At 38.4% G+C, this 14,294-nt stretch overlaps 1 protein-coding gene across 3 annotated transcripts in view; it reads right to left on the bottom strand.

Annotated features, from left to right (window-relative positions):
• Positions 1-14,294, bottom strand: part of DCDC1 (doublecortin domain containing 1) — a 393,336-nt gene that overhangs the window by 45,448 nt on the left and 333,594 nt on the right. For all 3 annotated transcript variants that reach the window (XM_074372209.1, XM_074372210.1, XM_045523733.2), the window contains 6 exons: positions 13,366-13,501; positions 11,978-12,131; positions 9,426-9,584; positions 8,087-8,287; positions 2,433-2,526; positions 80-250 (listed from right to left, as the gene is read on the bottom strand). In XM_074372209.1, coding sequence (XP_074228310.1) covers positions 80-250; positions 2,433-2,526; positions 8,087-8,287; positions 9,426-9,584; positions 11,978-12,131; positions 13,366-13,501 — 915 coding nt within the window. The remainder of the gene's footprint in view (positions 1-79; positions 251-2,432; positions 2,527-8,086; positions 8,288-9,425; positions 9,585-11,977; positions 12,132-13,365; positions 13,502-14,294) is intronic.

Genomic DNA, 14,294 nt, shown 5'->3' with positions numbered 1-14,294 from the left:
AAAAAATTTTCTTGCTTTATTAAACTGATGCGTTTCCCCCCATCCCCGCCCCCGTCCTCAGTAGAAAGGAACCACTTACTGGTTGATCAATGTTTTCTTCTTTAATCACAGTGGATGTACAAATTCCAGCATAATTTGCTGCTGTGATCTCCTTATCCAGGGCAGTGCTATGAAAGGCCACAAAAGCCTTCATATTTTTCATGTAATTCCATTTTTGATTAGAAGCCCCATTGTTATATGGTTTATATTTCTGGAAAATAAACAAGACAAAATACTGAGTCAAATAGGAGAGCTTATGATTTGGTTATAGCAGTCATAGTTTTCATTGCATAAATTCAGAAAATATAGATAATTACTTACAACTCCACTATGTAGTGATAACTATTATTGATATTTGATCATTATATACACTACATATATATATATATATATATATGCATTCTTTGATTTATAAAAATAGAATCACAAAATACATACAATTTGGTAACTGCGTTAGTTTTTTGGGATTTTATAAGTATTTTATTTACCAATCTCCAATAGTTAAACACGTAGAGAGTTTCTCAAATTTTCCTTACTATAAGCAAAAAAGCAATGAATAATCATATAAATAAATCTTTGTGTAAATCCGTAACTTCTTTAGAACAAACTCAAGTAGGATTGCTAATAGAGAAACATGATCATTTAAAAAAATTACAATGTATCATAAAAACCTTTATCATATTAAAATGCTTTCTAGAAAGGTTATTCTTGTCTACACTTCCACCAGTATAATATGAAATGGTTTTTTTTCCTCACACTCTTGCCAAAGCATCATCAATTTAATAATGAAAAATAGTACCTTGTTGATGTTTTAATTTACATTTCACTGGTTAGTAAGATTTTTTTTTAAATGTGAGTACACTTCATTTTATATGTATTAGAAACAGCATGTTTATTCTAATACAAAACTGGGCTTGGCATAAGTTAAAAAATGAGTAGTTTCAACTTTAGAGAATTTAAACCAGTAGATTAGTTCCAACTAAACATATCATGACACCTCAAGGAACTTTATAATGAATAACATTTACTTTATCAAGGAGAGATTGATAGTAAAGAGGAAAATAAATGAGTTTTAAGAATTGATTTAATAGGTCAGACAATAGAGCATCCCTCAGAGGTATGGAAAACAAAGACCATATTTCAAGGAACAGGGAGGGAGGGAGGGGGTCTAGTAACATTAACCTAACATGCCTCATTTTTATTATTTTACATGAACTTTAATATTTTTTCACAAACTGACTGCTTCAAGAAATAAAAATGAAACACCAAGCAAAGAAAAAAACCTTGAAAGGTAATACAAATTACCTTGAGATCAAATTTATTTCTTATAAAATGGGAACCTTAAGGGAAAACATCCACATTTATAATTTTATGAAACTGATTAAGGTACTAAATTTGCATCTGCATGAGGTTTTATCTCAGTGTGGTCCGTGCCAAAGAGGCACCTGGAAAGGAAAAATGTGATGCTATACATACTGTGTCTTCTAGAATAAAAATGTAGTTCATATTTATTATCAGGATATAAGACTTAATTAAGCTTTGATATTTGTCCTGATTGCTACATCCCAATTTTGGATTCGGGACCTGCAAAACAAGTTGCCTCACTGCAATTAAAAAATGGAATGAAACAAATGTTATTTAGGGACAATATATTTTGTTCACCAAGAAAAAGGGCAAATAATGTGGAGGATACAGAGAGTAAACTGCAGAGCAGGGATGCTCCTAAACTCTCTCTCCTCCTAGAAAAATCGTATCTATCTAGGAGGGTCTTTGGTGAGTGAGGATGACAGACAAATGTGGGGAAAAAAAGAATTCCATAGGTCTTTACCCAAAAGTCAAATGAAGCCAGACCTCTCTGGAGCCTCCAAAAATTGTCTGGCTGCTTATAAGCATTTGCAAAAGTATGTTGAAAGTGCATTTCAAGTGAGAATTGTAGTAAAATTAACATTGACGAGCTCACATCCTCCAGGAAGACTTCTCCAACCACAGTCTTTCCCACCAGTTGCCAGCTAAGAGGGGACTTGCTTATGTCCCCAGATCACTGAACTTAAAATTAACAGCCATTCACCTGACTGAAACCACCAGTGAGACCACATGAATGCTACTGGGATGATTTCTCATGCTTGCCATTGGATTTGATTTAAATAACTAGCACAGCTCCTGAGATGCAGCAAGCCCACAATCACCATCTGTTGGATTAAACTAAATTAAGAGCTACATGAACATGTTCAATTTGAAATCTAAGCAGACTATTGTAAATACTTTAACAATGGCATTCAAGATAGGTTTCCATGACAGCCATTTTCTTTCTCTGCAACAAGGAAGCAAGGAGCTCTCCTTAAATTTAACTAAATACAGGGTCATAATTACTCTTTGGCCTGTGTATAGCTTACCTGAGCAATAACTGGATAGCCACAGGCTTCATCTCTAGCCTTGGTCATAGACACTGCCAGCACAAGGTCTGGGTTACTCACCAGGTGAAAGGTCCTTGGGAAAACAGGATTAGGCACATTACAAAGCAGCATGACCAGTTTAGAGCTCCCTCTGTGCCACTTATCAGTGTATTGCCTCTTGGCCCCGTGCATACTCTGTGATAATGGATGTGAAATCCTTTAGGCATTTCTCCCCCACAGTAAGCAGGATGTTAAGCCTTCTTAGCGGAGAGCACTGGAAGAAAACCGAAGGAGGAAGGGGCTCTCCTGTTCTTCCCAGCTGCTCTGTGGGGCCAGTGATTAGAAGTGAGGATATCCAGTGATGCTCTGCCCCAACCAGGTGCCCAGAGTGTATGGTCCCTCGATACCCTCACAGCTCTGGCCTGGCTTGGCCTTGGGATCAGCTGTTGTGGCCTTCCCGACATGGACACCACGTGCTCCAGGCCTTCTGCCGCACCAACAACCCCCATCCCCTTTGTATTTCCATGTGCCCAGCAACAGCTGCCCCCTTACATATGTTCCAGAGGGCTGCTTCCTGCTTGCCGAGCAACCACAGACCAGATCTGGCAGGGCAAACCAACAAACTTCTCTGCCATCCAGCTGTCAGCACCTATACCTTTTCCAATGAGGTCTGAACTTCAGCTTGGGGAGGAGCCCAATTCCAAGTTTATCCTCAACTCCCTCAGCCCTAGAGCACCATATAGAGGATATATATATCTAATAGTTACTCATTTATCATAGTTTAATAATTCTTTCTGTTATACATCCTCTGTTTAAATGACTGTGTGTTTTCTGTCTCTGGATTGTACCCAGACTGACGTACACTTTCCTCGTCTGTTTTACTATTATGAGAGGCAATGTGGCAAAGTGATTAAGGGCATAAATTCTGGAGTCCATGCCCGAGTTTAAATCTTGAGTATACCTCTCAGTAGCTGTATGCTTTTGCTTAATAACCTTGTGCCTCAGTTTTCTCATCTGTAAAATAGGATAATGGTACATCCTCATAGGACTCTTACCCTGGGAATTGAGTGAGTTAATGCATAGAAAATGCACTGAATATTGCCTGGCACATGGCACTTAGTATGAGCTATTATTACTGCTGCTTGTGATTTTTCAGTTTTCCCTCAAATTCTTCTTTCCTAAATGACTATTACATAAAAGTCAAGACAGATGTTGAATATTTTAAAGTTATCTTATATTGGAGCTAAAATAAAGCCTCCTTGACTGCAAAAAACGAAAGAAAATTACTGAGCTAAAGTCCTAAAATTATTTTCCTTGCATCGCTTAAAAGCAAAAGTAAACCACACATTCAAGGATTTTGTCTGCATAGAAAAAGCCAGTTCTTTATGTCTATCAACATAGTTACATTATAGACCAGCAGTGGCAATCCTGCAGTGGAAAATATAACCAGTCCTGAATATAAAATTTAATGACATGTGAGTGGAAGAAAGGGGAGAAAGTAGAGTTGGAGAAGATGTTATAAGAGTAAAATTTTTCCTTTCAAGACCTGAAAAATTCTAGATATCTAATTTAAATCTCTGAACATAAAATGAAATATCCTCATTGTAAAGAATTTACAAAGTATTGGAAAATATAGCAAAAATTAAAACTGAATTTGAAACACAATTTGTATTCCTACAAGATCACTATTAATTTTAAAACATATTTCTTCCTTCTATTGTTCATTAATGAGGTATCATTTTAAATCCAACGTGGGTATTCGATTTTACCAAGTATGTTTTTAGCATTTGTCAAGACTGTCATGCTGTATAGTGCAGGGAACTGTATTTGATATCTTGTAGTAACTTATGGTGAAAAAGAATATGAAAACAAATACATGTATGTTCCTATATGACTGAAGCATTGTGCTATATGTACACCAGAAATTGACACAACACTGTAAACTAACTATACTTCAATAAAAATATATATAAAAGCAGAAAAATAAAATAAAAGTTCAAAAGTATTAACTTCAAGCTTACTTGAATTTAACAGAATAAAAAGAAACTAAAAGAAAAGCTGGACATCAAATAAGGGCTTATTCACTGAAAAAAAAAAAGAAGAAGCCAGTGAAGGGCACGAGGCTGGTATTCCATAGTGTTCATCTCTCCAGCCTCAGTATGCTGCATAGTTTGCATCTTGCACTTTTAAATAGTATTCAAATGAATGAACGATTGCATATTTCTGGCAATGACTATCTGAGGTGCCCAGATTAGTTACCTAGCTTTCTCCATCTTTTTGCTGCCTAGAATAGATGTAGCATCTTTTGCCATGCTTCAGTGCCGTGCTCCGCCATTACAGTATTGGGTTTTTGTTTCCTTTTTTGAAGGTCAGCTGGCACTTGCCCATGCTTACATTCTTCAGGAAGCACGAGCTTATAGACATCTACAGAAAACCCGCTGTGTGCTGGACAGCAGTGTGAGAACTTACTCTGTGCCCCAGGAATATCCAGCATGATAGCACAGCCTCTTCTGCTAACTCGCAATGTGAGTGCATACAAGTCACTTAAATCTTCAGCTCCTTGAGCCTCGGTTTAGCTAGCTTTAGAATTAAGTGACCAAGACCAGAAAATTTTTAAGATCTCTTTCAGCTCTGAATTCCATGACACTCTATTTTCCCTTTCATAATTTTGCATCTTGTTGAGGGGGATTTTCATCCTTGAGCATTTATTTCCTATTTCCCTTTAGAGACCAAATGATTAATTCAGATTGTGCCAGGATTGAAAATGGTAGAAAAACGTCAGATTATCTCAAAAGTTGACCTGGATCATTTTTATTGTTTGGCTGGAAACCAAGTAAGTGTGTCTTTGGCAAGTTCCTACTACTTGTCGTTGCCCCTTCGCTCATTTCTTGCATGATTATCCTGGACTGTGTGCTATCCCAGCTAGGTCGTGTTCTCACAGTCATAATTTCCCTTAAGAGGTTTTGCTGATAATTGCTTAAGTAATCAGATTTCCTAGTTATTTTCTATTTTAAATAGAAGGCCAAAATGAAAAAGTAATTCAAGACCCAAAGGACTGAATGAAAGGACTAATGATAGAAAATTCTAGGCACAGTGATGGCGGCTTGGTACCTTCCATCACGTGGGCATTGGGCTCCTGTGCCTAGGCTCCATTAATACAAATGCTGATTGGGCGGATGCCTCAGTAGATGCTAATTTACTGCTTGGGGAAAATATGGATGATCAAAAGACTGTGGTTCACATAAATGAAAACTTCTATAGGTTTCTGCTACATAGTGCGATCCAAGGTTCTCCAGGCCTCACCAGCTTATCATAACAAATGGGTTTCAATATCCAATTACATGAAAAAGAAAAAGAAAAATGCCAAGGGAAAACGTGGAAGAAAGCTCAGAATGACCGTCACTGTGCAGACACTTTTCTACCATAGGACGTCTATTTCTCTGAATTGTGCGCACACCTCATCATCAAGACTTCTGCAAAACCCCTCTTGCCCAGCTGCCCAGGCACCTGTGGGAGGCCTGAGATGGTGACCTATGTGCTCACGGAGCAAACCCTGTCCCACTGCCCCGCCCCCTCACGGCTCCCCCTCCTCTCTCTAGATCTGCAGTTTCTGACCAGGGATCAGTCAGTACCACCATCTCCCTCCATCTGTCCCTTTCTTCTGTGGCTTGACATGGAGAGGCCTCAAGATGACAAAGTTGCAGACGGTTCTGGAAAATAGAAGGAAATTGGAAGAGGCTGTTCTCTTTTGTGTTACATGTGGTTAGATTTTCTGAAGCAGTGCTGGAGTGCATAGATTTTTAGGCAAGCTTCTCTTTCTGTTTGTACTGAAACAGCCTTCCCCGCTTCCTGCTTTCCCCACAGCACTCAGGATGAAAACCAAAACCAGTGAAAAACACGGAGCAGGACTCAGAACTCGCCTTCTCTTCCCATGACCAAGTGTTCCTGAGTTAAATTCATCAAGGGAGGCTTTCTACTGCCTTGGGGTCACATCTCTCATTCGGTGTGTGTGTCCACCCCAGTTCTTCAGCCATGCTCGAATTCTAACTCGGGCTCAAGTGGGATCTCTACTATATTACAGAAAGCCAAGGAGGATGTATTTCTAAATTCCAGAAATGTAGAGATGGGGTAGAACTAGCTCCAAAGGGCAGGGATTTTTATCTGTTTAGTTCTTTGCTAAAGCACCAGCACCTAAAACACTGCCCTTAATAATCCTTTGCAGCTGAATGAACGAATTCTGGTCCCACACAGCAAACCATCTGCAGGGACAAAGGCTTGCTTCTTAGCTCCCCCCTTGTCAGAAAGACAGCTTAGCTAGAATGAATGCTTCTTAGCTCCCCCCTTGTCAGAAAGACAGCTTAGCTAGAATGAATAGGGTGAAAGAACACACTCACCAGGTCTGTCTAAACGTTGGCTTTTCAGCCGACTCTAAAACAAGGCCGCATGTGTTCCTTGCTGGCGGCTTCGCTATCTCAGTGAGCAGAGGAAGGCTAGCTCCTTTCCTGTCCACACTGGGCCTGTTGCTGCCGCCTGCTGAAGCTTATGCAATCTCTCTTAAAGCAGCCATCCCTAAGCCTTTTGCATCACACACCTTTTGAGAATCCAATGAAAATCACAGCTCTTTCCCAGAAAAAAAAATGTATTGCACAGATACATAAACACACATTTTCTGTAGTATTTCAAGAGACCAAAGAGGGCCCTGGGGCCCCACCATATAATACTTATGGTAGAATTTGAAGCAAACCATCTAAAACCCAAGGAGTTGTTTTCTCTCTTGTTAAAGAAACGTTCACGCATGCACAGAGCCAGAGAGAAATGTGTAAGAAGACACCATGGACCCAATAGTTATCAACATCCTGCCGTTCTTGTTTCATCCCCTCTCACTCCCTCTACATTTTAAATTTTTGCTTTGCTAGAATATTTTAAAGAAAATCTGAGATATCACTTACTTTAATCTGTAAATACTATAATGTGTAACCAAATGACCAGGACTTTTTAAAATATATAACCATTAAACCATTATGACACCCAACAAAATTAACAAGACTTCCTTCATATCATAAGGTACCCAGACTGTTAAATTTCCTCTGATTGCCTCAGAAATAACCTTGAATCTGGATCCAAACCAGAGCCAGCCATTGCATTGGGTTGATATATTTGTTAAAGTAGGAATTCAATTCGATTTCACTGTTGTGAGTGGAAGCCTCCTCAGTTGGTTATATGATAGAAGTAGGGAGGGAGGGAAGGCATGCATGTGGGGAGGGGCAGGAGGTTGAGTTAATGAAAAGTACTACAAATTTTTTAAAGTTGGACTTTTAAAAATTCTTACTTGATTCCTTAAAATCATAAAAATAGAGTGAGAGTCCAGTTTTCCCTTGATCTCAATGGCCCGTTAAAACTATGAACCTAGTAGGTCAGATTCTACATTTCTTACCTGAATTCATAGAGGATGAGCTGTGCGTAAAATACTGAACATTTACATTTGATTTCATTCTCTTTCTCTTCCTTGAATAGGATAAAAGATTACTGGCTATGTTAAATAGAAAATCCAAAGTCCTCAAAAACACCCCCGCCTGCTCTGTGGGGACCATGCTGGATCTCCTAGGCTCTCACTCACCTTTTGCTATATTAATACCCAAATATAATGGGCTTACCTGCTGTCTTCCTTGTGCATCCAGCGTTGATGACTATCATCTGCTTTTTTCTCCACCAAAACCACCTCCATGCCTGAACGCAGGTTGGGGCCTTGCACCCCCAAGACTAGCTGAGGAGCAGCATAGCTTATAATTTGCCCATCTCTGTATTCAAACTGCTGGTGGCAAAGCTTCTGCAATTTACTCTGTTTTGGAGAATGGCTAAGATAAAGAAAATCCCATTAGCGGCAGAAAAATGTCCCACGCACTGTTGTGCTGGAGATTGCAAGTTCTGTCGGAGAGAGACCCACCGTGAACCAAATTCACTTACAGTGGGGAAGCATTACCATCAGGACAGCAGCAATGTTATTTGCTTTGCACGGTCAAGCTGATGTAAAAAGTAGAATTCTGAGTTTATTTTGTGATAGAAATAAATGTTTATCCAAAATAATATGAGAAATTCATCAGAAAAGAAAAAATTCATTTGAGATAATTTAGTTAAAGGGAAAAAGAGGTAGGAGAAGGAACAGGGCACGCAGAATCAAAACACCAGAGAAATGAAGGAGTTCTGTTCAAATCATGATCATTTCTATGCTCTATCTACAGAATCCCTAGCAAATAGAATCCCATTCTCCAAGTTTTTCAATCTTTCCTAACAACTCATAGACTATCATAAACCAAAATAATGATATGCTAATAAGCTAATTTAAAGGAATCTCTTACTTAAAGACCTTAAGGCATTAAGCAGACTTATTAAATCTATTAAACATCACAATGCACTGGCAATTAAATTAATTTATAAACATCTATTAAGCCCCTACTATGTGCATGGACTAATGCTAAGTGTTGAAGTGCCAAAACTGTTTAATTCATATCAACTGCTGTAATATTAAGTAAATGTATAAGGATAAAGGAATAACACAAAGTACTATATATTCCTGTCATTTCATCAGACATTAACCAGAAAATATAAAATTAAAAGGGAAGAAATTGCATTTTACTAATTTCTTAAAGACATCAGGGCATCTTAATATGTTTATTCACAATTCATTCAACAAGTTCTGTTCACATAACATACAGGCTCTGTCCTAAGTTCTCAGGAGGCAAAGATGGATGAGTTTACCTTTCACTAGAAAAGACACCAGTCAGTAAGAAATTACATTACGCAGCTAAAGTGAGAAGGCTTTTCCCACCAGTACTTGTAAATACCTCAGCCAGAAACACAAGAAACACAAAAATGTGTGTGTTGAAGTAAACAGCAACTAACAGTAATGCAAATCCTCAAGAATATTTTGTCCACAAATGAATGAATCTAAAAACAGGTAGAAATCTTTAAAAGGATTTCCTTGCAAATTTTTACCTGTATTTCTTCTCTGGTTGCACAGTTTCAAAGAGCTCTTCCTCCATTTTCTTTGGAAGACTGTTATCCTTATCAAAGTTATGAGAAGTTTCCTGCCAGGCGTACCTGAGAAGTGTGTGACAAGCCTTCATTCGGAGATGGGCTCTTGCATGCGAATCTCTATTAAGGTTCAGAAGCAAACACAAGTCTAAGAAATGTGGTTTATACTCACAGAATTTTCTCTGAGGTATAGTCTGATCATTTCCTGAGGGATATTGGTGGCTCTGGAAATCATATTTCCATAATGGTGCCTAATGTTGCAAATTCATATCCTACTAATACACAATTTAGATTTTTTAATATAAGGCTACAAATAAAATTCCTCCATCACATAATAAACAGCATTCATCTTTGTTATATTTACTTAGAAAAAATGTGGCAATGTACATTTCAAAAAAGAAAAAAATTATAATTAAGACTAATCAGTAGTTTTAGAAATTCATAACGAATATGTAATGAGATTCTTGCCTACTCCATAAATGTGTCATAATTCTGTCTGGAACAGACAGCCAAGATTACTAGGTTTCATAAAGTTTACTCATTAGACAATGTTAAGGAATTTTAATTAACTTTTCCTCTCAACAGAAAAATCTAGAGAGACTCAAATAGCACCAGCACAAATGTGCCAGCTTTTGATAGAGATTAATATACAGAAACACTTGGAGTAAATAGTCATAGCTTGAATAACTGAGCCTTCTGGCTTCATATTAAGATGAAATTGTGAACGGGAGCATAGCCACTATGCAGATCTGACTATATTCAGTTCCCGGGCCCTGTTTAGGGCATATTTGCTTCCATGGGATCATGAAACAACACAAGGACTGCTCTGTTGAAGGCAGGATAAATATACAAGCAAAGCAGCAAGCATGCTTCAGCTCTCCAGATATGCATATGTGTAAATAAAGTTCTCTGGGGAAGGCTGTGGTCGCCAAGGTGCTTGTGGTAATTTGATGTAACTGCTAGCAATATCAGATTACCCAAATCTCCAGGGACAATTCCTGTGTTAGCAGAGCAAACCATACACTTTTCAAATGTAACAAAAGTATTACATGTGGATATTAAATTGGTGGGTAACAACTGCCTCATTCAGAACTGCAGCACAAGTGGCTTCTTGAGGCAAAAAAATCTCATTATTGGTTAAAGAAACAACAGTGCCATCTTGTGTTGAAAATAAAAAACACAGCTTTCCCACCAACTCCATTTCCTTGAAGAAAACCGACCAAATAAATAAATAAATAAATAATGTCATTTTTAGTTTTAACATATTCAGCAAGGTGCAAACAAGATTCTTCCTCCAAGTCCAGATGTTTAATTTTCTAACTTGGGATATCTGCATGCTCTTTAATTTCCATGCAAATGAAATTCAGTCAAATCAATTTTACAACAGCCATTTAAAAATACATCTTGCTTTATTAATTCATTTATATTCATTCATTCATTCATTCATGCATTCAACTAGTCACTATTTAGTTAGTAAGTCACCCCTTTAACTAATATTTCTTAAACATCTACTATATCATAGGCACAGAGTTCTAAGTATTGGGGATACAGTGATGAACAAAGGTAAGTTCTCAGGATTCATGGAGCTTACATTCTAGGGGGAAGAAGAGAGATAATAGACAAGCAAATGAGTAAATAAACAACATAAGTGTCACAAGTGGAATAAAGCAGGAAATTGTGATAGCAGTTGGGGGGGGTGGGGTAGGGTCTACTTCAGCAACGGAGCCAGAGAAGGCTCTTCTGAGATGCTTCATTTGAGACCTGGACAATGGGAAGGAGCCAGACATGTGAGGATCTGGAGGGACAGCATTCTGGGCAGAGAAAAGAACACCTGGAAAGGCTCTGAAGCAGGAATATCCTTGGCTCATTTGAGGAACAGAAGATAACTGTAACGACAGGCATGTAACGACTGGAGGTGGGCATGGAGGTATAAACGAGGGTTAAAGACAGGCCTGGACCAGGGTCAGAAGGGCTTGGGATTCCAGACTAAATGTTGTTTTCTGTCTGTAGTGGGTGGCCATGGAAGAACTATATAAAAACAATTGTATTTTAGAAAGATGATGGTCCACAGGTAAAACTTCAAGGTGAACTGAAAGGAGGAGATTATGGAGACAGGGACCAATCAGAAGCTATCCCAGCAATCCAGGATGATAACTTATATTAACATGCGTTCACCTTGAACCTACTCTAAGGAAGAAAAGTATTTGTTCCATGTTTATGAAAATAAAACATGATGAATCCCTCAAATAAATGTCTCCATTTCTAAAATTCTAGTCTTTTAAAAATAGTAATGTTATAACAAAATTACTGGAAGTAGATCATTGTGATGGTTTAACACTGAAGCTCCAGCTCTTTCCTTTTGCCAGGAAACTAATTAAATACTAGCTCTTCAACTGACATTAGTTTCACAAACTTGGCATGGGCTCCCTGCATGGGCTCTGTGCTGCTACGGAGCTAATGAGCGGAGTTCAAATAGGAACCAGGTAGCTTTTCTGGCCACACTGATTACTTACAGCATTTCACTGGAAGCGTTTTCCATTGTTAAAGCATTTTTTTGCTTTTGCTTTTCCTCTGGTTCTGTAATTTGCTTCTGCTCTCCAAAAACTGGTTTACGCACAGCAAGCTTGGCTCCCAACACAATGTCACTTTGGACTTCTAAAACAAGAGCTAAGCAAAAGTGCATAAATTGCAAGGACATATTAGTTATGATCTCAGAGCACTAGGAATTTGAAAATGCACGTTAAAATAAAAATGCAGAAAATTTCCAGCTATTGGTCTAAGAGAATACATTCTAAGTGTAATTAATAGTTGCTTTTTAAACTAATAAATTCAATTTCACTTAATTTATTTTTTATAGTTTCTTTCCTCTCAAGATATTCTCAGTCAAAAATGCTAAAAAATAGGTCTTTCCAAAAATAAGTTAGTTAGTCTAAGTCCTGACCATTCAAGTGGGTTACATTATTTAGATGCATGTCTCTCGGATCCCAAACTTCTCAGTGAAAGTTCCCAATGCCTTAAATGACACATGCAAAACATAATGTACAGTGTTCAATATGCAATAATATAATGTTTTAAATTATATTGATTTTTCTCTTGCCTTTCTAAGTATAGGCCCTTTGTCCTGGTCCTGGATGAGAAATGTTACAAAAGGAAAGCAAAAGTACAGATACAGTTTTGACATTCAAGCACAAGACATTGGCCATCTAAGTTAGGATATCACGGTCAAGATTTAGGATTTTCCCCAAAGGCTTTTAGCTCCCATTTAGTTTATCAAGGTTTTAACCTAAGGGTTGACCTGGAGGAAACCCACCATTTCTGAGCTTGAGGGGATTTGTGGCAGAACAGAGAGGAAGGCAGAAAACCAGCACAGGGTGTCATGATTCCCCCTGCAGGCTTCACTGCAGGTATCTTAGCTATGTCAAAGAAACACTGAGGACATTGCCCACTGTTCAGGACATAGTGACCTCTTGAGCTGTCCTCCCTGCTCCAGTCTGAGGCACAGCCACATGAACCTGGATCTGGTTTCTGAGAAATGCCATCATGACCCAGGATTTACTGAGAACAGGCTGGGGAGCTTCCCAGAAGCCGTTGCCAAGCAGGGGTCCAAAAGTTCTGCAGCAAGGACTTGCAGAGATGGCTACCCAGCCACAACCAGGCCACAGAGGGCCAGAGAGAGCAGAGGGGAGGCTGAGGCAGGCAGGGAGCACCACCCATCTAAAGTATTGTCTGGGTCAAAAGAATGGAACACTGTCACCCAGCCACAACTTCAGCCATCAGGGCCCAGAAAACAAGAGGTGTATTATGACCTGTTTAAACAAATGTGGATTTTTCTTAAAAAAGCAATATCATCCAGTCTTTTATTTTGGCTGTACATATTAAGGTAAATAATTCCAGTGCTTACCCTCCATCTTACGTGTGCTGCAGAAGGTTTGAATTTTAGAAATATCTGATGCTAAGTTCCTCAGGAAGATTTGCTTCTTTTGCTGAGCAGTGGACAGGTCAGGACTGATCCAATGTTCTCCACATGAAACATACACCTGCCAAAGAAATGAATCTCTAATCCCATATACAGTTGCTCACAGCAGCATTATTATAGCCCAAACTGGAAATAATCAAAACATCCTACAATAGGTGAATGGTTAAACTATGGCACTGTGGAATAATACTCAGTGATAAAAAGGCACAAGCTATTGATAAACGCAACAACGTGGATGGATCTCCAGGGTTTTGTACTGAAAAAAAGCACTTCGTACTATCTTTGCAACTTCTTGTGAACCTCTAATTATTTCAAAATTAAAAGGTGTACAAAAATAATTTTTAAAGGTAGGAGAGAAAAGAAAGAAAGAAGGAAGGGAGGCAAGGAGGGAGGGTAAGTAGGTATAAATTAGGGGTTTGTAAACTATGGCTGAGGCCCAAATCTTGCCCGCTGCCTGTTTTGGTAAATAAAGTTTTATTGGAACACAGCTATGTCCATTCATTTGCATGTTATCTGTGACGGCTTTTGTGCTGCAATGGCAGAGTTGATGTTCCAATAAATACCATCCAATCTGTAAATATTAACTATCTGACACTTTACAGAAAACTCTGACAACCAGTGGTGTAAATGAGCTGTAGTATATGCACCAAAATGTTAATGTGGATATTTCTAGTTGCTGAGATTATGGATGACACAATTTCTTCTTCATTTTGCCTATAGGCATTTCCTAAACTTTTTTTTTTTTTTGGAGTGAGAGAAATATTTCTTTGAAGTGAGGAAAAAATAGAGCAATATATTGAGAAAGACTGGGTGAAAAGAAAAAGAAACTCAGTGTTGCCTTTTCTGAGGCCACT

The sequence above is a fragment of the Camelus bactrianus genome, chromosome 10, assembly GCF_048773025.1.
Source record: "Camelus bactrianus isolate YW-2024 breed Bactrian camel chromosome 10, ASM4877302v1, whole genome shotgun sequence".
Classification (NCBI taxonomy): domain Eukaryota; kingdom Metazoa; phylum Chordata; class Mammalia; order Artiodactyla; family Camelidae; genus Camelus; species Camelus bactrianus.
Note: the sequence above shows the minus strand (reverse complement) of the source record. Positions and strands in the feature narration are given on the sequence as shown.